The sequence below is a fragment of the Dendrobates tinctorius genome, unplaced genomic scaffold, assembly GCF_039654945.1.
Source record: "Dendrobates tinctorius isolate UK_male_01 unplaced genomic scaffold, ASM3965494v1 ptg000120l, whole genome shotgun sequence".
Taxonomy (NCBI): Eukaryota; Metazoa; Chordata; class Amphibia; order Anura; family Dendrobatidae; genus Dendrobates; species Dendrobates tinctorius.
In genome coordinates, this window is record NW_027361788.1 from 42,454,712 (window position 1) to 42,480,000 (window position 25,289).

The following is a 25,289-nucleotide window of genomic DNA, read 5'->3' on the forward strand; positions in this document are numbered from 1 at the left end:
GGTGGAGTTCCACCTTGTTGCAATGTCGATAATTAGGCGGTGCTTGGGAAGGTGGAGCAATCGCTGCAGCTTCTGCATACGACTGGAGTGTACGGGTGACCGGCGGATGAGCGAGCACAGTCTTCGCACCTTATAGAGCAGGGGTGTTAACTCCGGATAATTATTGAGGAAGCACTGTACCACCAAGTTCAAGGTGTGAGCCAGGCAAGGTATGTGTCTGAGTTTTGAAAGGGCTACAGCTGCCACAAAATTCCGGCCGATATCACTAACTACCTTGCCTGCCTCAAGATGTAGACTGCCCAGCCATGACTCAGTTTGTCGCTGCAAGTAGTCGGCCAGTACCTCCGCAGTGTGTCTGTTGTCGCCCAAACACATCATCTTCAACACAGCCTGCTGACTCTTACCACTAGCTGTTCGATAGTGGGACACCTTGTGTGCAACACTGGCAGCTGCGGATGGAGTGCTCATGCGACTGCGCTCTGTGGACGAGCTTTCGCTTCTGGAGGAGGAGGAGGAGGAGGGTCGAACGCCTACAGCCAACTGTTTCCTATACCGTGGGATAGGCAGCACTGTCCCACCGCCGCTGTCCCCTGTGGACCCTGCATCCACCACATTAACCCTGTGCGCAGTGATGGACACGTAACGGCCCTGGCCATGCCTACTGGACCATGCATCTGTTGTGAGGTGCACCTTTCCACTCACTGATTGCTTGAGTGCATGGACAATGTGGTCTTTCACATGCATGTGGAGGGCAGGGATGGCTTTTCGCGAAAAGTGCCGACTGGGTAGGTCATAACGTGGTACTGCGTAGGCCATGAGCTCGCGTAAAGCTTTTCTTTCAACCAACCGGATTGGGCATCATCTCTAGCGAGATTAGTTTGGCAATGTGGGCGTTCAAAGCCAGTGTACGCGGACGAGAGGATGAGTACTTTCTTGTCCTACTCAGAGTCTCTGGTAGGGTGAGCTGGACTTGAGAGCTGCATGTGGTGGAACTAGTGGTGGACATGGCGGACTGAGAGAGGGTTGGTGATGGTGTTGGTGGTGTTGCTGATGGCCTATATTCAGTCTTTTGTAGCAATAACATTGTGATTCCATGACTGCTTTGCACTTGCGACGATGGGTCGGCCCTCCCAGGGTCGTGGGGTACTCTGTACCGGGCCAGTGTCAGGGGGAATGTGTCACAGCGGTGGCGGTGACCCGGTCCGTGGCCCTAGGCGCCCAATATCAGGGGTGGAGGTTTTTATGGTTAATGGAATAGTTCGTGAAGCCACCTGTGGTGTTTGGCAAGTGAGATGTTAAGCCAACGCTGCTTGCAGATCCGCTGGGAATGATAGTGTGATGCAGTAAAGATGGTGTAGCTCCCCACAGGTGGAGCTGTAGTCCCAGGGCAGTGTAGGCACTATGGCTGAGGGTAGGTGCAGGATGGTGTGGATGCTGGTACCCAGATGTAGCGGTGCTGAAGGTGTTAGCAATGAATGAATGGAGGACACCAGAGCTTGCAGTTTCAAAGCTTTACTCACAGTTCGTGGTACACACTGGTGCCTGTCTCCGTGCCGTGTCCTCCGGGGTAGAGACTCAATCAACCTCCCGGGCAAGTCAGGGCTCTCCTCTCCAACACTCCGCCAACATGTACCTTCCTGAATGACTCCTCCAATGCGCCTTGTGGTGTGAAGCACTCCAGTACTTAGTTACCCTGGAATACCTCCTTTCTAGATGTTCCTAGAACGCTACTTGTATGACAGACAGCTGTAGCCTGCTCGGGGATGCTCCTTGATCCTGGCTCTCTATCCGTGTTGCTGTTGTGTCCCAAGTCTTGGATGGGAGTAGTGCATTTACAGCCAACTACTCCACCGGTGTCTGCTGCAGAACCATAAGTGTCCATACAACCTCGGGGACTGGGCTCCGGCCTTGCGCTGAGAACCTATAGGCAGGGTTCCTATCCAACCCACTCCTCTCTGTTCTCTTTACTCCTTCGTTCCGTACTTGTCTCTCCTTCTGATGGATGCTTAGGTTACAGGTCTACGTCTCTCCACCTTTCTTACTTTCCCGTGCCAGCTGGCTTAGGTCACTGAGGCAGCTGCAGCACTCCTTCCTTCCTCCCTTCTTCCAGGGATCCTCACTCCTTACTCAGTGGCTTCCTACTCCACCGACCTTCTGTCAGACGGCCCCCTAAGGGACTGACCCTCTCAGGGACTGACCTCTAATTTTAAACCTTCCCAACCTTTTATATGAATCTAAACTCCACCCACCTCCCAGCACATCTCGTGTTACGAAGCAAGGACCCATGAAAGGTGCTCTGCTACCCTCTAAGCATGGAGCTGCAATCTGGTCCTTTGCTGAACTATCCTGTGTGCGGGAGCAGGTGTTGGAGTGTGGAAAGGAGTTCCCAACTTACCAGGATGGTGGGGCACTACACCTTAGGAGAAGGTGCAGTACCTCTGTGGCGACTGAGCCTCAGGGGCACCACATACCCCCCCGTTAAACACAGCACATCCGCGGGCTGCAAGGTAAACAAAGCAAACAGCAAAGAAACATACAAAAAATTTTCAATGCATAACAAACTTTTCTTATACTAAGCTTCCTAATATAGGAGGTACTCATGTTAAACGTTACCAACAATCCTTATTTAACTATCTAAAATTTTTAATTCTAAGTGCAGTTCTCAATTTCAAAGTGCTATTCTCTGTGACACATTAGCCTTATCATTTTTCTTTTCTTTCTCTCTTCTCTTTCTTCTGATGCAAGACGCTGACTGCAGATACCTGGTCCGTCACCTGTCACTTTCAATTCTTTATTCAAATTACTCATCTCTATATCTGACATTCCTAATTCTTCTATAAAAACTATCTCTCAATTACTAATACTCTTATAAAACACATTATCAAATACTTTTCAATAAAACAGTGCAAAGATTTCTGTAAGCGCTGGACACCGCTCCCAGCCGGGATTTCTTGCAGTGTCCTTAGAGGTAGACATCCTCTTCGAAAAGTGTCCATGCAAAAAACATCATCTTCACAAAGTGACTATTTGTGTAAAACCAAGAAAAGGCACCTAAAGAGGTGCAAACTATTTACAAGAAAGTTTTGGATAATACTGCGTCCATGATCTCCTCAGTTCCAATCAGAAAACAACGCTGCCAATAATATTAGGCAACAAAAAGTGTTACCAGCAAAAATAGAACATGATGAACAATAAGGCACAACTGGTGCAAACTAACCCTCCTGGGTAACGAGAAATGTGAAAATTTTCTAATTGTGGTCCCCTCCTGGGGTTCTGGAAGCCGAACTGGAACTGCTACCAGAGGTAATGTCTTCATCTTGATTCTGGTTTCTGGCTAAAGGACCTCGAAACTGTGGCAAAGGGAACCCATGATGCATCTCAACACCCACCAACTGATCCTCTTCAATAGGTGGCTCCGCTGTTCTGGTACGGGGTCTAGCACCAAGGGATGCCTCCGCTTGTCGGCGCTGATAGGCGACTAAGCGGGGGTTTTCTGGCAACGGAAAGTCAATGTTACTATGCCAAATTGACCTAGATTCTTCCAAGCCATAGAGATGTCTGATCCTGCAGGCCTGGTCCAACCGTACCCTTCTCAATAGGGACCTCTTCCACCTTCCCATCTCTGACTGACTTGGGCCCCCAGCCGACTCTTCCAACTGCCCCAAATCGAGTTGCAGCAAGCCCGCCTCCGACAACGTGAACTCAGAGGGTAACCCATTATGAGGGCCGGTATATATACCTGGTACTCCCCGGCGGTGCGGCCTCTGCTCCGGTGCAAGCGTAGTGATGTTAGGTGCAGCCCTGTGGGACACCGGGGATGGCGGTGGAGCAAATGGCGGCTCCGGGTCCGTGGGGGTCTCCGGTGGGACCTGCGCGGCCGTGTCAGGTCCAAGCAAGAGGGCGGCCTCCGCTCCCGGGGTCTCCAGTAACTCCTCCGGTGGCGTGATGGCGGCGGCATGCTCCAGAGTCGGCCGGGATAGAATCCGGTGCAGCAGCGGTGAGTACCGGTGTAGCAGGTACCGAGGGTGTAGGCCCCTCCCGGGCGTGCTGCCAGTTCAATGTCCACAGCACCTCCTGCCTCAGTCGCAGGCGGCGCGTCAGCTGGATAATCTCATCCTCCAGCCGCTGGCAGTTCATCTCGTAGATCGGGTTGGAGCCTTCAGCCATGGCGCCAGGGAGATGTTTCCACCTCCGCGCTCTCTCCAGGCCTCCTTCCCTCTCTTTCCAAAATGGCGTTCTGGCGTTCTTCTTCCTGCCTCGGCCCCTTTCCCGCCACTGGCTTCTCCTGCCCCTCCTTCCGGGGGCGGCTCCTTCTTCCAGCGCCTCCATACCAAGCCAGTATATGAACCCCTCGGGGGGTGGGCCATGTAGCTGTCACATAGTAATTCAGGCAGGGGAGGCCCCAGACTCTTCCCGGTCTTTTCCTAGGACCTCCCATCTCTTCACGCCCTTCTTCTCCGCGCTAGCGGCCATTTCTAATATCCATTTTACAGTCTATCAAATCAGGTCTTCTGCACATTTTCAAAAGCGTAAAGTCCAATAAATCTCAGGCGCACAGAACCCGATGGTATCGGGTCTCGTCATCCTGTTCTTAATGCCAAAATTGGGTCGCCCTCCCAAGGCTGTGGGGTACTCGGTACCGGGCCGGTGTCAGGGGGAATGTGTCACAGTGGTGGCGGTTACCCGGTCCGTGGCCCTGGGCGCCCAATATCAGGGGTGGTGGTTTTTGTGGTTAATGGAATAGTTCGTGATGCCACCTGTGGTGTTTGGCAAGTAAGATGTTAAGCCAACGCTGCTTGCAGATCCGCTGGGACTGATGGTGTGATGCAGCAAAGATGGTGTAGCTCCCCACAGGTGGAGCTGTAGTCCCAGGACAGTGTAGGCGCTATGGCTGAGGATAGGTGCAGGATGGTGTGGATGCTGGTACCCAGATGTAGCGGTGCTGAAGGTGTTAGCAACGAATGAATGGAGGACACCAGAGCTTGCAGTTTCAAAGCTTTACTCACAGTTCGTGGTACACACTGGTGCCTGCCTCCGTGCCGTGTCCTCCGGGGTAGAGACTCAATCAACCTCCCGGGCAAGTCAGGGCTCTCTTCTCCAACACTCCGCCAACATGTACCTTCCTGAACGACTCCTCCAATGTGCCTTGTGGTGTGAAGCACTCCAGTACTTAGTTACCCCGGAATACCTCCTTTCTAGATGTTCCTAGAACGCTACTTGTATGACAGACAGCTGTACCTGCTCGGGGATGCTCCTGGATCCCGGCTCTGTATCCGTGTTGCTGTTGTGTCCCAAGTCTTGGATGGGAGTAGTGCATATACAGCCAACTACTCCACCGTGTCTGCTGCAGAACCATAAGTGTCCATACAACCTCGGGGACCGGGCCCCCGCCTTGCACTGAGAACCTATAGGCAGGGTTCCTATCCAACCCACTCCTCCTCACTGTTCTCTTTACTCCTTCGTTCCGTACTTGTCTCTCCTTCTGATGGATGCTTAGGTTACAGGTCTACGTCTCTCCACCTTTCTTACTTTCCCGTGCCAGCTGGCTCAGGTCACTCCTTCCTTCCTCCCTTCTTCCAGGGATCCTCACTCCTTACTCAGAGTGACTTCCTACTCCACCGACCTTCTGTCAGACAGCCCCCTAAGGGACTGACCCTCTCAGGGACTGACCTCTAATTCTAAACCTTCCCAACCTTTTATATGAATCTAAACTCCACCCACCTCCCAGCACATCTCGTGTTATGAAGCAAGGACCCACGAAAGGTGCTCTGCTACCCTCTAAGTATGGAGCTGCAATCTGGTCCTTTGCTGAACTATCCTGTGTGCGGGTGCATCTGTTGGAGTGAGGAAAGGAGTTCCCAACTTACCAGGATGGTGGGGCACTACACCTTAGGAGAAGGTGCAGTACCTCTGTGGCGACTGAGCCTCAGGGGCGCCACAACGACACCTCGACATTTGCTGCTGGTGGTGTGCTAACCGGTGGGCTTACAGTCGGGGAAGCGATGTAGCGTTGCTGACTACCTTCATTCAGAGCAGGTGCACATGTGGTACGTGAGGTTTGGTAGTCCGTCCACGCTTGCAAGTGCATGGTGGTTAAATATCTAAGCATGCAACTGGTATTCAAATTTCTCAGATTTTTCCCTCGGCTAAAGGTCTTTGCGCACTTCTTACAGATAACTTTTGCCTGATCGTTAGGATTTTGTTCAAAAAAGTGCCACACTGCACTCTTCCTACTATGGAAGACATTTTGAGACCTTGCACGCTGTGCTAATTTGACCGTCTGGCCAAGCTGTCCTGCAACTCTTTTGGTTTTTGTAACACGATTTTGGACTGCTACGGTCCTACCAGATAACAGCTGTTGTGATGTCGTTGCCTGCTGCGAATCCTTCTCTCCTCTTCTGAGCTATTGGCAGTGGCACCCTCTTCCCCCAATGGATGCCAATCTGGGTCAACAACTGGGTCATCCATCACCTCCTCTTCAATTTCATGTCCACCTTCCTCTGTGTCACCGTGTAATGTGGTACAGTATGCGGGAAGGGGCACCTGAGTTTCATCAGGGTCTGATTCTGCCTCAGTACACTGCGAGGACAATGTAGTGCTCTGAGTGAATGTACCAGCAGAAAAATCTAGCAGTGGCTGTGCATCAGTGCACTCCATGTCAGATTCCTCTTGGACTGGGAAATTCACGATTTGACTTGCTAACCCAGGCATGGTATGTGAAAAGAGCTCCATGGAGTAATCGGTAGTGTGGCCTGCCACATCCTTCACTTTTGGTAGGGGTGAAGGACACACGGAAAGGTGTTGTTCCTGACCAGGAGCCTCGAATGATGACTCAGTGCTTTTATTTTTTTGAAACTTCAGAAGAGGAGGCGAGAGAGCTGGAGGCTGTGTCAGCAATGTAAGCCAAAACTTGTTCCTGAAGATCCGGCTTTAAAAGTGGTTTACCTACTCCCAGAAAAGAGAGCCTTCGAGGCCTTGTGGAGCCAGACGATGACGCAGGTTCAACACCTCCTGCCTTAGGTGCTATTGTGCTTTTGCCACTACCAACAGATGCAACAACACCACCACCACCATCGGGACCAGCTGGCAACCCCCGCCCACTTCCATGGCGTCTTCCACCATACTTGCTCATTTTTGTGAAAATGTACCCAAAATACCACCAGCTATATGGTACTGTAAAAGAATGTAGAAGGTGTATCTACTATTGGTGAGAATTTGAATTTCACTAGAGATTTGAGGACACAGAACTATTGTCTCTGGCTCAGTAGAGATTACACCTCAATGTAACAGGCTGAAATTGGATGGTGTATGACAAGGTGTAGGGTGTCTATAGGATTGGTGAGAATTTGAATCTCACTATAGATTTGAAGACGCTGAACTATTGTCTCTGGCCCAGTAGAGATTACACCTCAATGTAACAGGCTGAAATTGGATGGTGTATGACAAGGTGTAGGGTGTCTATAGGATTGGTGAGAATTTGAATCTCACTATAGATTTGAAATTGGATGGTGCATGACAAGGTGTAGGGTGTCTATAGGATTGGTAAGAATTTGAATCTCACTATAGATTTGAGGACGCTGAACTATTGTCTCTGGCCCAGTAGAGATTACACCTCAATGTAACAGACTGAAATTGGATGGTGAATGACAAGGTGGAGGGTGTCTATAGGATTGGTGAGAATTTGAATCTCACTATAGATTTGAGGACGCTGAACTATTGTCTCTGGCCCAGTAGAGATTACACCTCAATGTAACAGGCTGAAATTGGATGGTGTATGACAAGGTGGAGGGTGTCTATAGGATTGGTGAGAATTTGGATCTCACTACAGATTTGAGGACGCTGACAATGATGCTCTCAGTCCAAGTATGGACCCAGGCAGCCTAATAAGCAGGACTGCTGCACAGTGCACACACAAAAGGGTGGAAAAATGAACGCTTGGTAACTGTGCAGAAAAGAGGAAGAAAAGTATTTTTGCTTTTAAAAAGCAGTTTGCACAGCAGTGTGCAAACAGCAATGCAGCTATCAGGGAGCCTTATAAGGCAGCCTAATAACCAACAGAGCTGATGCACAAGAATAGAGCCTCCCCTGTCACTGCACACAAAGTGTTGTGTTGTAAGTGGAAATCGCTAACAGCAAAAGCAGTTTTTTTGGTTCTTCTTCCCTGCCTAACGCTCTCCCTACAGAATCATCATCAGCAGCAGCAGCTCTCCCTATGATAAGATCAGCATAAGTAAGATGGCGGTCGGCGTTCACGCCCTTTTATGGCCCCTGTGACACCACACAAAGCCAGCCAATCACTTGCATGCCCTTCTCAAAGATGGTGGTGACCGATGCCTATGTCATCGCGTTGCCCACCGTGTGCGCCCTCCATCATTGGCTGAAAAAGGGCGCTGGAAGCATCTTTTGAAACGCGACTTTGGCGCTCTGCTCGCCGACCTCGTGGCCGACCTTATGCTATGGTCAGGTTTCGTTTCATGAAACCCGACTTCAGCGAAAGTCAGCGACTTTTGAATATGACTGACCCATTTCGCTCAACTCTAGAGGTGAGCTGTGAGCTCCTCCTGTACAATGACTAATAACACAGGATCCTCCATTCACAATAGGTGTCACAGCTCACCTCCTCTATCTCCCTTCACAATGACATTTGCTCTTTTAGAGCATGATCATCAAAAATAACTACTTCAATAACTTTTGTGGGATCTGAGTCAGTCTATTGCTGTATTGCTGCTAATGTTCATGTGAAGAACAGGAAGTATGAGTCCAGTATTCGGTGTGACAGGGTTACCACAAAAGAGAGGAGCCAGAAGACCGCAGAGTCTGATTGCTCCTATTCCTGCGCTAAAAAGAAGCACTTTGCCTTCTTTTTAAATTGTGTCAATTTCTCTTGGCAGAACAGGGGTTAATCGGCCATGTTGGAAGCTCCGGGAGTCTGAGTTTTCAGCTGAGTTCGGTTAGCCACTCCTATCCCCTATGTATTCTGGGTCCTGATTTAAACACGTCCTCAGAACTAGCTTATGCTGCATGGATGGGAGGAAAGGTATTTTGGTGCTTATTATGAGAAATGAGAAGGAGAGTTGGACGAGTTATCTGTGAGTGTTGCGTGGGTTTGTAAGAGTGATAATTATCTTCCCTCCTCTTATTTTGCTTTTTCCCTATCCTCCACTCCCTGGTGCATTCCTCTGTTATATGTGAGTGAACATTTTGTATGCCTGGTATTTTCAGTTGCCTTTGTTCGTATTGCCTTGTTTGTCGGGTTGGTGTACTACGGTGCACTATAGTGCCTCTCTTCCCTGGGTGGGGGAAGGGAACAAACAGAGGGCTGATTCAGGAGATAAGACAAGGGTGGTTGCCCCGGCATCTTCACCTTCAGAAGTATCCCGGGGAATAGGGCAAGCTAGGGCCCCCCTAGTGTTAGAGACAGGGAAGGAGCCCCTGGTCCCGGATCACCCAACACCTGACTCGTGACATTCATTCTAGTTAAAATGTATAAATTGCTATTTTTTTTCGCATAGATGGTTTATAAGAAATATAAAAAAAATACATTTAGTATAAAAACTGCTTGGAACAAGCGGTCATTTTCTGATTATTTCTTATCTTCTAACCAGACTAGGTGGGAGGACATCATATACCCTCACTACCAAATGAAGCACCCTCTCATGGATCTTCACCAGGGAATCTAATCCACGTCTTATCTTTGCAGGTCTTCCAGAGGCGCTGGAATGGTTATGTAGATTTTAATAAAAACTGGGATTCATATAAGAAAGGATTTGGGAATCAGTGGAGTGAATTTTGGCTGGGAAATGAAAACATCCACTTATTGACATCCACAGGTACAGCTCCATTAATAATCATTGCATGGATATTAGCATAGAGAATTACAGTATCTATTATCTTACACCCACAAACCTTCAAAGATCTTATTTTTGGAAACCAAGTGTGGAGGATGAGTGAGACTAAAGTAACACTGCTCTAACATTGCTCCAAAACAGATCCACATTATGTCCAAATATTGCCAGTGTATAGTGTGAAATAACAGAATAATACTGTGCAAAATTTGTGGATAACCATTCTTTGTCAGGGAGATAAAATATAATACTGCCATAATAATGCTCTACGTGGTGCCTAAATAAAACTACCATTCAGTGATCATATAACATTCCCAAAAAGGGCCAACATAATGTTGCTATGTAGTGTTGACACTTTATGTATTGCTATGTATTACCCTAACCCTATCACTAACCATGTGCATAGCCTTAACCGTACCCCAAACATTAGCCCTATTCCAAGCCTAGCTCTAGCCCTTACATGTAGTTCTATGTATTACCCTATCCCTATCACTAATCATGTACATAGCCCTAACCCTACCCCAAACATTAGCCCTATTCCAAGCATAGCCCTAACCCTGCCCGTAGTCCTAAACCTAGCTCTAAGGGCCCCATCACACATAGCGACTCACCAGCGATCCCGACAACGATATGAACTTGTCAGGATCGCTGGTGTGTCGCTACATGATCGCTGGTAAGCTGCCAAGCAGGCAACTTCACCAGCGATCAGCACCAGCGACGACGAGCGCGCAATGTCGCTGTGTGCCTTTGACACCATTGCACTGGTGCAGGGAGCTGGTAACCAAGGTAAACAGCGGGTTTCTAAGCGCCGCGTGGCGCTTAAAAACCCGCTGTTTACCTTGGTTACCAGCTCCCTGCACCAGTGCGCTGGTAACTAAGGTACACAGCGGGTTTCTAAGTGCCACTCGGCACTTAGAAACCCGCTGTTTACCTTGGTTACCAGCTCCTGCTTCGCTGATCACTGGTCTCCCGCCTGCCACACGCAGCAATGCGTGCTGACTAGCGGTAGACCAATGATCAAAAAAATGTCCAGGGCTTTCCACAACGATCAGCGATACCCGGCAGGGGGGCCGGTTGCAGATAGGTGTCACACACAGTGATCTCGCTGGTGAGATCGCTGTTGCGTCACAAAACTTGTGACTCAGCAGCGATCTCGCTAGCGAGATCACTGTGTGTGACGGGGGCTTAACCCTAGTTAGGATTAGAAAAAAATGCAAAAATGTTGAAGCAGCTTCTAGGAATGAATGAAGACAGTATACAATTGTATTCCGTGAAAGTGATTCAATACAGATTTCATTCATTGAAATTTATTCATTAAAATTCAATAAAAATTCATTCATTAAAATTCAATAAAAATGAAAAAAGCATATACAGAATGGGAGGAATAGGGCTAAGCAACAGCTCATGTGAAAAAGACTTGGGTATACTAATAGATCACAGACTGAATATGAGTCAACAGTGTGATGCAGCAGCAAAAAAGGCAAATGCAATTCTAGGATGTATTAACAGAAGCATACAGTCCCGATCACGTGAAGTCATTATTTCCCTCTACTCCTCTTTGGTCAGACCTCATCTGGAATTCTGTGTCCAGTTTTGAGCGCCACATTTTAAAATAGACATCAACAAACTGGAGCAAGTTCAGAAAAGAGCGACCAGAATGGTGACCGGTCTGCAAACCCTGTCTTATGAGGAAAGGTTGCAGGATTTGGGAATGTTTAGCTTGCAAAAGAGAAGACTGAGAGGAGACTTAATAGCTGTCTACAAATATCTCAAGGGCTGTCACATTGTAGAAGGATCATCTTTATTCTCATTTGCACAAGGAAAGACTAGAAGCATTGGGATGAAACTGAATGGGAGGAGACAGATTAGATATTAGAAAAAACTTTTTGACAGCGTGATCAATGAGTGGAACAGGCTGCCACGAGAGGTGGTGAGTTCTCCTTCAATAGAAGTCTTCAAACAGAGACTGGACAGATATCTGTCTGGGATGATTTAGCGAATCCTGCTTTGAGCAGGGGGTTGGACTAAATGGCCCAGGAGGTCCCTTCCAACTTTACGATTCTATGATTCTATGATTCATTAGCTTCAACCATCTCGATAACTACTTATGCAGAGCAGAGCTGCGGATGACAAACTCATCTTGACTGCTGCGTTCTGCCTAGGCAGCAGCAGGGGAAGGGGGCACTCATTGTGCCTTTCCAAGATGAGGCAGCACTTGCTGATGTTGCTCATTTGACAATGGGGAGGGCACAAATTTGCATTGCTATAGACTTTAGTGCCTGCCCCTGTGACCCTTCCCCCACTCATATGCTATGCCATTACATAGTTACATAGTTATGTAGGTTGAATAAAGACCTAGGTCCATCAAGTTCAACCTTTCTCCACCAACTGTACATTCCGTCACTAATCTAACTATAACCCTCAATGTTATGTGTGTCAAGGAAATCGTCCAACCCTTTTTAAAATGCTGTTATAGTGTCTGCCATTACTACCTCTTGTTGTAACGATCCAGGTTGGATTGTGACAGATTTAGTACATGTAACCTTTTTTTTGTCCTTTAAGCCTGTGGCTTTAGGTTAGTTTTGCCCCTGGTGGCCGCTGGGGTTATTACACTGTAGTTGCTTTAGTTCTGCTTTTGCCCCCCGGTGGCCGCTGGAGTTATTGCATGTAAATTACCAAGCAGGTGTGATTACCCTGGCTCCTACCTATAAAGGAGTTTCAGGTGTTCTCAATCACGGTTGGTGATATTGTTCATTCCCAACCAACCTTGGTGGAGAAAGGAGCTATTGAGAGGAGTTCCTTGCAGCTCAACCAGAGTTTTGGAGTAGCAGCTATTCAGGTGGAAGCTGTATCCGGGTGCTGTACTCTTTTGCTTGGAGCAATAGCATCAGAGCAAAGCTAAGTTGTGTGTTTTCCCTGTTTGTTGTATTTTCCTTGTGTGTATTAGTACAGTGGTGGGATTAGTATCTGCACCATCCAGTTCACTAGTAAGGGATAGGTGCAGGGCGAGCTAGGGATTAAGGTATCCAGCTCGGCGACAGGTGAGGAACCTGTATAGGGATCGTTAGGAGTTTAGGGACACTGCCTCAGGGGAATGCAGGAGGTCTCCACGTTCCCGTTCCCTATCGCAGGGCCCACCATTGTAACTGTTTCCCCGGTGTTCCCCTTGTGTGTCCAGGTGTTAGTGTCATCCTGCGGGTTGCGTCAAAGAGGACAAGTCACTCCGTGACATTATCACCAACCTTTACCAATTTTTTCTGGTGAGCCATGACCCATATACAGGTCTCTACCCAACTGCTTCAGCACCTCATTGATGAGCTTAGGGTGCTGCGTGGTGAGGTGGTGCCTCAGCTGCAGCAGTTGGTGGAGTTTGGGGCCTTGGTTCAGGTCCAGGCTCAGCCAGAACCCAAGATATCCCTCCCTGACAGGTTTTCTGGAGGAGAGATAAATTCTTGGTTTTTCAGCAAGCCAGCAAGTTATACTTCAGGCTTCGCCCTCGTTCATCAGGGAGTGAGGAACAACGGGTGGGAATCATTATGTCCCTTCTTAAGGGGGATCCCCAATCCTGGGCCTTCTCCCTGCCGGTCGATTCACCATCCTTAGGATCTGTGGACGAGTTTTTTGCGGCATTGGCGCTAGTGTATGGGGATCCAGATGGCGTCTCCCTGGTGGAAACCCGACTCCGTAGGATTAAACAGGGAGCCTGGCTTGCTGAGGAGTACTGCTCAGAGTTCAGGAGGTGGGCCACTGACACGCAGTGGAATGACCCTGCACTTAGGAGTCATTTTGTGCAGGGCCTGTCTCCAAAGTTGCAGGATACTCTGGTGCAGTACGCCGCCCCCAGGTCGCTGGAGGCCGCCATGTCCCTTGCCATCTGGGTGGATAGACGCCTCAGGAAAAGACATACACTTAACATGCCCCCTATAAGCGTCACTAGAGAGGAGGACACACCAGTGCGGACTGAGGAATCCATGCAGCCCGGAGTTGCTGGTGCTAAAAAGGAGTTGCCTGCGGGTCACCGTTGTGTGGGGGTATGTTTTTCCTGTGGGAAGCCTGGCCATTTCATAAGAGCCTGCCCAGTGCGTGCCAAGCCTCCAGATGAACCCATGCAAGTAGGAGGAACTAGTTTTCAGACAGTGTGCCCTATGGTTCGTGGAGTGGTGGGGGCATATTTTCACTGTGGGCAGACTGATCATGTCCTAAAGGCTTGCCCAACGCGCGCCAAATTATCTGTTACAGCTAAGAAGCCGCGTCCCCCTGGTCGGGTGGAGGAAGACGACCTGGGAGTGTATATTTCTTCCATTTTGTCCTCTCAAGGTACTATGTCAGCAGAAGTGGTGGTTGGCGGGGTACTTGAGGGCATACCGGTGCTTGTGGACAGTGGAGCAGAAGTCAGTCTGGTGGATGCTCGTTTTGTCCAGACTCATAGCCTGAGGTGTAAGATGCTGGCCAGACGCCTAAGCGTCCAGGCAATTAACCCTGTCTCACTGAGCCAGGGGAGGTTGACCCAAGTCGTAGAAGACATTCAGCTGCGTATAGGACGTCATGAAGAGTCCCTGTCTTGCTACGTCTTGGAGGGAATGCTAGTACCTATCGTTTTAGGCCTCCCTTGGTTGAAAAAACACAACCCGGTCTTAGATTGGCAGACTAGGGAAGTATTCAGATTGGGGCAGTCGTGTGAGGGCTGCTGCCTGGGGTTACTGTCTCTGCTGTCTCTCTACAATTGTCCCCTCCCTCTCCAGTGGGGGCAGTAGAGGTGCTGCTGGGGAGTAGGGGCAAGTCTCTACCCTCGCCATTAGCCAACCCTGAGAGGCGCAGGCCTCATAGTAGGAGGGGTCGGAGGGTGGTGGTTCCCTCTGTGAACTGTGGGGGTCTGAGTGTGGTGACACAGGGGGATGCCTCTGTTGTCAGTTCCATAAAGAGTTCACCGCCTTGTGACAAACGAATGTGTGGCAATAAACATTCAGGTCTGGACCTGTGTGTGAACGAGTATATATGGGTGGCCACCAAAAACATCCAGTGGAAGTGTGTTGCGGGGGTCTGGAGTTCTCAGGTGATCGGGCCGTATCGGGTATCGGCCATCCTCAGCCCGGAGACTTACCAGCTGGAGTTACCCCCTAATATGCCCATACACAACTCGTTCCCCAGGTCGGTGCTTTGGAGATTTGTGGTGCCTCCGGAGCATACATTGCCACTAACAGCTGCACACGTTTGTCATAAACCTGAGAGTCAGGTAGTTGCTGGGGTGAACTCTGGACCTAGGCATCCCCACTTTAGGTGGTTTTCTGGTGAGGAGCGGTCTTGAGGGTCCAGAGGCCCCTCATTGAGTGGGGTACTGTCACGATCCAGGTTGGATTGTGACAGATTTAGCACACATAACCTTTTTTTTTCCTTTAAGCCTTTGGCTTAAGGTTAGTCTTTCCCCCGGTGGCCGCTGGGTTTATTACACTGTAGTTGCTTTAGTTCTGGTTTTGCCCCCGGTGGCCGCTGGGGTTAATGCACGTAAATTACCAAGCAAGTGTGATTACCCTGGCTCCTACCTATAAAGGAGTGTCAGGTGTTCTCAATCACGGTTGGTGATATTGTTCATTCCCAACCAACCTTGGTGGAGAAAGGAGCTATTGAGAGGAGTTCCTTGCAGCTCAGCCGGAGCTTTGGAGTAGCAGCTATTCAGGTGGAAGCTGTATCCGGGTGCCGTACTCTGTTGCTTGGAGCAATAGCAGCAGAGCAAAGCTAAGTTGTGTGCTTTCCCTGTTTGTTGTATTTTCCTTGTGTGTATTAGTACAGTGGTGGGATACATGTCTGCACCGTCCAGTTCACTAGTAAGGGATAGGTGCAGGGCGAGCTAGGGATTAAGGTATTCAGCTCGGCGACAGGTGAGGAACCTGTATAGGGATCGTTAGGAGTTTAGGGACATTGCCTCAGGGGAGTGCAGGACGTCTCCACGCCCCCGTTCCCTATCGCAGGGCCCACCATTGTAACTGTTTCCCTGGTGTTCCCCTTGTGTGTCCTGGTGTTAGGGCCGCCCTGCGGGTTGAGGCAAAGAGGACAAGTGACTCCGTGACACCTGTGGTCGGTATTCCACAGAATGACTGCTCTAACTGTAAAGAACCCTTTCCTGTTTAGCTGTTAGAATCACCTTTCTTCCACCTGTAATGAGTGCCCCCCTAGTCCTCAGCACAGTCTTTGGAAGGAACAAGTATGGAATCCAATGAAAGTGATATTTTAATAAAGTACAGTACATACATTAAGATATTTCGGTCTCAGCAACCTTCATCAATGTACCATATGATGTACTGTGCACTCTTATTTATAGGGCACAAAGTCCATTAAGCAATATAGAGGATGTAAGGGGCCATCTGTCAGTCCCGTTTGTCCCAAATAATCTAGTAGCCCGTCGTTGAACTGATTCTAACATGTGAATATCCTTTTTATAATGTGGAGCCCAAAGCTGGATCCTATATTCTATATGTGGCGTTACCAGTGATTTATAAAGGGGTAACAATATGTTTGGATCGCTGAATTTTCTCTCTCTTTTATACATTCTAAAATCTTGTTTGCTTTTGCGGCTGCTGCTTGACATTGAGTACTGCTGCTTAGCTTACTTGTAACCAGAATACCCAAGTCTTTCTCCTGTTCTGTAGTCCCTTGAATACTCCAATTTAATGTATATGCAGCAATAGGATTACTCCGTCCTACGTGCATTACTCTACATTTATCTACATTAAATCTCATTTGCAAAGTATTTGCCCATTCAGACATCTTATTCAGATTGTTTTGCAATATTGTAATGTCAAGGTCAGATTTTAATATCCTGCATAGTTTGCAAAGTTTAACACTTTACTCTCAATCCCATCCACAAGGTCATTAATAAAGAGGTTAAAAAGAATCAGTCCTAGCACAGATCCCTGTGGTACCCCACTGCTGCTGACTATATCCCATTTAGAGAACGTACCATTTATGACAACTCTTTGTTTCCGGTCATTTAGCTAATTCCTTACCCATCTGCATATAGTTTCCCCCAGTCCTTTCTTCTGTAGCTTAAGTATAAGTCTGTTATGTGGAATTGTATCAAATGCCTTTGCAAAGTCCAAATAAATCACATCAGCCACATTACCTACATCTAGATTTGCACTCAACTCCTCATAGAAACTCAACAAGTTCGTTAGACATGACTTATTCTTCATAATCCATGTTGGTTTTCAGGTATTATATTATTCATTGCAATATATTCCTGCAGGTCATCTCTTATAATGCCCTCAAAAATTTTTCACCCTACCAATGTCAGGCCTTCCGGATGGTAGTTGCCCGGATCCACCTTCTTACCTTTCCTAAATATTGGTACCATGTGAGCCATGCTCCAATCTTGTGGCACCACCCATGTTACAAAAGAGTCTAAGAATATGAAATACAACGGTCTGTCAATTACTGAGCTCTATTCCCTCAGTATCTGTGGAAGAATGCCATTTAGGCTGGGGTATTTGTCAATGTTTAAATTGCTCAGACGTAAATACACTTCTTTTTGTGTTAAACTAGTTATTAGTGATGGGCGAGCACTAAAATGCTCGGGTGCTTGTTGTTCGGGTTGAGCAAATTGGAATACTCGGGTGCTCGGACAGGACAACGAGCCCAATGTAAGTCTGCGGGAGACCCGAGCATTTTTACCGCAATCCCCCCGGGAGTCCTTTTAACCCCTTCCTGACATGAGACGTACTATTCCGTCCATTGGACCCGGGCCCCTATGCCCATGGACGGGATAGTACATCCAGCGTTGGACTGGAACACCTTGGGCCCACCAGAGAAAATCATTCTTGGGGCCCACTATGTAGCTGCATAGTTAAATACCAGACCACCAATTGTGCGGTAAAACAAGCTAATATCCGGGTATAATATAAGGTTGTACATGTCTTAATTATGTAGCAGGAGTTGGGGTAGCCCCCTCATAGAATATAAAGCAGCCCCCTCATAGAATATAATGTAGACCCCTCATAGAATATAATGCAGCCATCTCATAGAATATAATGCAGCCATCTCATAGAATATAATACTGCCCCCCTCATAGGGTATAATGCACCCCCTCATAGGGTATAATGCACCCCCTCATAGGGTATAATACTGCCCCCCTCATAGGGTATAATACTGCCCCCCTCATAGGGAATAATGCACCCCCTCATAGGGTATAATGCACCCCCTCATAGGGTATAATACTGCCCCCCTCATAGGGTATAATACTGCCCCCCTCATAGGGTATAATACTGTCCCCCTCATAGGGTATAATGTATCCCCCTCATAGGGTATAATGCTGCCCCCTCATAGGGAATAATGCTGCCCCCCTCATAGGGAATAATGCTGCCCTCCTCATAGGGTATATTGCTGCCTCCTCATAGGGTATAATGCACCCCCTCATAGGGTATAATGCTGCCTCCTCATAGTGTATAATGCACCCTCTCATAGGGTATAATGCTGCCCCCTCCTAGGGTATAATACTGCCCCCCTCCTAGGGTATAATACTGCCCCCCTCCTAGGGTATAATACTGCCCCCCTCCTAGGGAATAATGCTGCCCTCCTCATAGGGTATAATGCTGCCCTCCTCATAGGGTATAATGCTGCCCTCCTCATAGGGTATAATGCTGCCTCCTCATAGGGTATAATGCTGCCTCCTCATAGGGTATAATGCTGCCTCCTCATAGGGTATAATGCTGCCTCCTCATAGGGTATAATGCTGCCCCCCTCATAGGGTATAATGCTGCCCCCCTCATAGGGTATAATACTGCCCCCCTCATAGGGTATAATGCTGCCTCCTCATAGGGTATAATGCTGCCCCCTCATAGGGTATAATACTGCCCCCCTCATAGGGAATAATGCTATATAGATATATAGATATAGAGTTAGATAGATATAGATAGAAAGATAGATGTAGAAATAGATATAGAGATAGATAGTAGATAATTGATAGAAAGTAGATAATGGATAGATATAGATAGAAAGATTCATAGAGATAGAGATAGATAGAGATAGATATAAAGATAGATATAGAAAGAAATATAGATAGATAGATAGATCTATAGATAGATAGATCTATAGATAGATAGATCTATAGGTAGATAGATATAGAGGTAGATAGAAAATAGATAATGGATAGGTAGATAGATATAGAGGTAGATAGAAAATAGATAATGGATAGATAGATAGCTATAGATAGAGATAGATAGCTATAGATAGAGATAGATAGATATAGATAGAGATAGAAAGATATAGATAGAGATAGAAAGATATAGATAGAGATAGAAAGATATAGATAGAGATAGAAAGATATAGATAGAGATAGAAAGATATAGATAGAGATAGATATATAGATAGAGATAGATATATAGATAGAGATAGATATATAGATAGAGATAGATATATAGATAGAGATAGATATATAGATAGAGATAGATAATAGATAGAGATATACAGATATAATAATAATAATAATAATATAGACATATATAGATAGATATAGAGATAAATATATATATATAGATAGATGGCTATAAATAAAAATAGATATAGAGATATATATAGAGATAGATATAGAAATAATAGATATAGAGATAGATAGATATAGAGATAGATATAGAGACAGATAGATATAGATAGATATAGAGATAATAGCTAGATATAGAGATATGTATAGAGATAGATAGATATAGAGTTAGAAAGATAGATAGATATAGAGAGAGATATAGAGATAGATAGAGATAGCTAGATAGATAGATGGATAGATAGATATAGATAATAGAGATAATAGATAGATATAATAGATAGATATAGAGATAGATGGATAGATCAATAGATAAAGAGAGAGAGATAGAGATAGATAGATAATGAGATCTAGAGATAGATATAGAGATATAGTGATAGAAAGATAGATATAGAGATAGATAGATATAGAGATAGATATAGATATGGATATAGAGATAACAGATAGATATAGAAATAGATATAGAGATAGATATATAGAGAGCTATAGAGAGAGAGATATAGAGATAGATATAGAGAGAAACAGATATAGATATAGAGATAGATATAGAGATAGATAGGTAGATAGAGATAATAGATAGATATAGAGATAGATAGATATAGATATAAAGATAGATAGAGATAGAGAGAGCGGTAGATAGAGAGATAGATATAGAGAGATAGATACAGAGATCGATAAATAGAGAGATAGATAGATATAGATATAGATAATAGATAGAGATAGATAGATAAAGATAGATAATAAATATAGAGATAATAGATAGATATAGAGATAGAGTAAGATAGAAAGATATAGAGATAGCTAGATAGACATAATAGATAGATATAGATAGATATAGAGATAGATGTAGAGATAGAAAGATAGATATAGAGATAGAGCGATAGATAGATAGATAGATATAGATAATAGATAGAGATAAATAGATAGATAGAGAAAGATAGATATAGAGATAGATATAGAGATAGAAAGATAGATAGATATACAGAGAGATAGATATAGAGAGAGATAAATAGATAGATAGATATAGAGAGAGATATATAGAGAAATAGATATAGAGATAATAGATATATATAGAGATAGATAGATATAGATATAGAGAGAGATAGATACAGAGAAAAGATATAGAGATAAATAGAGAAAGATAGACAGATATAGAGATAGAAAGATAGATATAGAGATAGAGCGATAGATAGATATACAGAGAGATAGATATAGAGATAGATAGAGATAGAAATAGATATAGAGATAGATATAGAGATAGAGCGATAGATAGCGAGAGATATAGATATAGAGATAGATAGATATAGATAATAGATAGAGATAGATATAGAGATAGATAGATATAGATAATAGATAGAGATAGAAAGATAGATAGATATAAGAGAGATAGAGAGAGAGAGATATATAGAGAAATAGAGATAGATAGATAGAGACAGATAGAGAGAGCGAGAGATATAAAAAAAAACAAAAAACACAATACTCACCTCTCCTCCTCGCTCCCACGCTGATCCCGGCTTCAGTGTCAGGAGCTGCCCCCTCTGCCAGACACACAGCGGGTGCGCGATGTAGTGACGTCATCGCCCACTGGCTGTGAGTCAGGAGCAGAGGGGCCTGAGGGCGGCGCCGGCCCTGATTGACAGATGCAGAGCGGCTTACTGGGCTGGGGGCGGGGCCTCTGGGGGTGGAGACTGTGAAATGATATTCACTGCTTCGCAGTGAATATTCATTTCTCTTTAGCAGCGGGGACAGGGGCTCCTGCCTCCTGACACCCGCTGCTGCTCCGCTGGCAGGGGCCCCCATAGCAGCTGCATGGTGTGCGACACACCACTGGCTGGGGGCCCCTGGAGCAGCGGGGGCCCTATGCAACTGCTGGCCCTGTATGCCAGCAGGTGCCAGGGCCCACCAGAGAATCCACTGGTGTCCTGGTGGGCCAGTCCGACGCTGAGTACATCTACCGCGATCAGCGGCGCCCACGTGGTGAGCGCCGCTGATCGCGGCCGGGTGTCAGCTGATTATCACAGCTGACACCCGGCACAATGTGTCAGGGGCGGTCACGGACCGCCCCCGACACATTAACCCCTTGCACACCGCTATCAAACATGATCGCGGTGTACCGGGGGTTAAAGGGAAGCATCGGCAGGGAGGGGGCTCCCTCCGTGCTTCCCTGAGCCCCCCACTGCAGCGCAATGTGCAGCGCTGCTGCGGGGGGCTCCTTTCCTCCAGGCCCCCGAAACCAAGATGGCGACGGGGGCCTGCAGGAAGCTGGCTTCCTCAGTGCCTGCAAAGCGCAGGCATGAGGAAGCCTTCTGCAGTGCCTGTGACAGATTGCTGATCTGTCACAGTGATCTGTGATGTGACAGATCAGCGATCTGTGATGTGACAGATCAGCGATCTGTCACAGGACAGTGATGTCCCACCTGGGACTATTTAATAAAGTAAAAAAAAAATAAAAAAAAGTGTTAAAATAAATTTAAAAAAATCGCCAAATAAATTAGAAAAAAAAAAAAAATATTCCCCCAAATAAATCAATTTTTTAGAAATAAAAAAAAAAAAACCAATAAAAGTACACATATTAGGTATCGCCGTGTCCATAACGACCCGCCCTATAAAACTGTCCCATTAGTTAACCCCTTTAGCAAATCCCTTAAAAAATAAAAATAAAAAACGAAGCAAAAAATAATGATTTATTATCATACCGCCAAACAAAAAGTGTAATAACGCGCGATCAAAAAGACACATATAAATATGCATGGTACCACTGAAAACGTCATCTTGTCCCGCAAAAAACGAGCTGCCACACAGCATCATCCGCAAAAAAATAAAAAAGTTATAGCTCGCAGAATAAAGCGATGCAAAAATAATTATTTTTTATATAAAATAGTTTTCATTGCATAAAACCGACAAAACATAAAAAAACGACCTAAATAAGGTATCTCTGTAAGCGTACTGACCCGAAGAATAAAACCGCTTTATCAATTTTATCGCACACGGAACGGTGTAAACGCACCCCCCCAAAAGAAATTCATGAAACGCTGGTTTTTGTTCATTCTGCGTCCCAAAAATCGGAATAAAAAGCGATCAAAAAATGTCACATGCCCGAAAGTGGTACCAATAAAAACGTCAACTTGTCCCGCAAAAAATAAGACCTCACATGACTCGGTGGGTCAAAATACGGAAAAATTAGAGCTCTCAATATGTGGTGATGCAAAAACTATTTTTACAATAAAAAGCGTCTTTTAGCGTGCGACAGCTGCCAAACATAAAAACTGCCATAAATAGTAAATCAAACCCCCTGTTATCACCCCCTTAGTGAGAGAAAAATAATAAAATAAAAAAAATGTATTTATTTCCATTTTTCCATTAGGGTTAGGGTAGGGTTAGGGCTAGGGTTAGGGTTAGGGTTAGGGCTGAGATTAGGGTTAGGGGTGTGTTGGGGTTCGGGTTGGAGTTAGAATTGGGGGTTTCCACTGTTTGGGCACATCAGGGGCTCTCCAAATGCAACATGGCGTCTGATCTCAATTCCAGCCAATTCTGAGTTGAAAAAGTCAAATGGTGCTCCTTCCCTTCCAAGCTCTGCCATGCTCCCAAACAGTGTTTTACCCCCACATGTAGGGTATCAGCCTACTCAGGTCAAATTGCAAAACAATTTTTGGGGTCCAATTTCTCCTGTTACCCTTAGGAAAATAAAAAATTGGGGGCAAAAATATCATTTTTGTGGAAAAAAAATGATTTTTTTATTTTCACGCCCGAGCGTTATAAACTTCTGTGAAGAACTTGGGGGTTCAAAGTGCTCACCACACATCTAGATAAGTTCCGTGGGGGGCCTAGTGTCGAAAATGGGGTCACTTGTGGGGAGTTTCAATAGTTTAGGTACATCAGGGGCTCTCCAAACGCACATGACACCCGCAGACCATTCCATCAAAGTCTGCATTCCAAAATGTCACTGCTTCCCTTCCGAGCCCCGACGTGTGTCCATACAGTAGTTTTCTCCCACATATGGGATGTCAGCGTACTCATGACAAATTGAGCAACAACTTTTGGGGTCCAATTTCTCCTGTTACCCTTGGGAAAATAAAAAAATTGGGGACTAATTGATCATGTTTGTGGAAAAAATACGATTTTTTTATTTTCATGCCCGGGCATTATAAACTTCTGTGAAGCCCTTGGGGGGGTTCAAAGTGCTCACCACACATCTAGATAAGTTCCTTAGGGGGTCTCGTTTCCAAAATGGGGTCATTTGTGGGGGTTTCCACTGTTTTGGTACATTAGGGGCTCTCCAAAGGCAAAATGACACCCGCAGAACATTCCCTCAAAGTCTGCATTCCAAAACGTCACTACTTCCCTTCCGAGCCCCAACGTGTGTCCATACAGTAGTTTTCTCCCACATATGGGGTGTCAGCGTACTCATGACAAATTGGACAACAACTTTTGGGGTCCAATTTCTCCTGTTACCCTTGGGAAAGGAAAAAATTGGGGACTAATTGATCATGTTTGTGGAAAAAATACGATTTTTTTTATTTTCATGCCCGGGCATTATAAACTTCTGTGAAGCCTTTGGGGGTTCAAAGTGCTCACCTCACATCTAGATAAGTTCCTTAGGGGGTCTAGTTTTCAAAATGGGGTCATTTGTGGGGAGTTTCCACTGTTTAGGTACATTAGGGGCTCTCCAAAGGCAACATGACACCCGCAGACCATTCCATCAAAGTCTGCATTCCAAAACGTCACTACTTCCCTTCCGAGCCCCGACGTGTGCCCATACAGTAGTTTTCTCCCACATATCGGGTATCAGCATACTCAGGACAAATTGGACAACAACTTTTGGGGTCCAATTTCTCCTGGTACCCTTGGGAAAATAAAAAAAATGGTGACTAAAAGATCATGTTTGTGGAAAAAATACGAATTTTTTATTTTCACGCCCGGGCGTTATAAACTTCTGTGAAGCACTGGGGGGTTCAAAGTGCTCACCACACATCTAGATAAGTTCCTTGGGGGGTCTAGTTTACAAAATGGTGTCATTTGTGGGGGGTTTCCACTGTTTAGGTACATCAGGGGTTTTCCAATCACGACATGGTGTCCGATCTCAATTCCAGCCAAAAACGTCAAATGGCGCTGCTTCCCTTCCGAGCTCTGCCATGCGCCCAAATAGTGGTTTACTCCCACATGTGGGGTATCAGCGTACTCAGGAAAAATTGCACAATAACTTTTAGGGTCCTGTTACCCTTGGAAAAATAAGAATTGAGGGTGAAAAGATCATTTTTGTGGAAAAAATATGATTTTTTAATTGTACCGCTGTACGTTATAAACTTCTGTAAAGCCCTTGTGGGTTCAAAGTTCTCACCACATATCTAGATAAGTTCCTTGGGGGGTCTAGTTTCCAAAATGGGGTCACTTGTAGGGGGTTTTCACTGTTTAGGTACATCAGGGACTCTCCAAATGTGACATGGTGTCTGATCTGAATTCCAGCCAATTTTGCATTGAAAAAGTCAAACGGCGCTCCTTCCATTCTGAGCTCTGCCATGCGCCGAAACAGTCGTTCCCCCCCACATATCAGGTATCAGCGTACTCAGGACAAATTGCACAATAACTTTTGCAGTCCAATTTCTCCTGTTACCCTTGGTAAAATAAAAAAAAATTGAACCTGAAGTATTTTTTTTGTGAAAAAAAGTTACATGTTCATTTTTTTTTTAAATATTCAAAAAAATTCCTGTGACGCACCTAAAGGGTTAATAAACTTCTTGAATGTGATTTTGAGCACCTTAAGGGGTGCAGTTTTTAGAATGGTGTCACTTTTGGGTATTTTCTATCATATAGACCCCTCAAAGTGACCTCAAATGTGATGTGGTCCTAAAAATAAAATGGTGTTGTAAAAATGAGAAATCGCTGGTCAACTTTTAACCCTTATAACTTCCTAACAAAAA

General features: G+C 45.9%; 1 protein-coding gene across 1 annotated transcript in view; it reads left to right on the plus strand.

The window, feature by feature from the left end:
• LOC141046676 (microfibril-associated glycoprotein 4-like) overlaps positions 1–25,289 on the plus strand; it is a 146,745-nt gene that overhangs the window by 112,799 nt on the left and 8,657 nt on the right. The window contains exon 8 of the mRNA XM_073541253.1: positions 9,701–9,830. Coding sequence (XP_073397354.1) covers positions 9,701–9,830 — 130 coding nt within the window. The remainder of the gene's footprint in view (positions 1–9,700; positions 9,831–25,289) is intronic.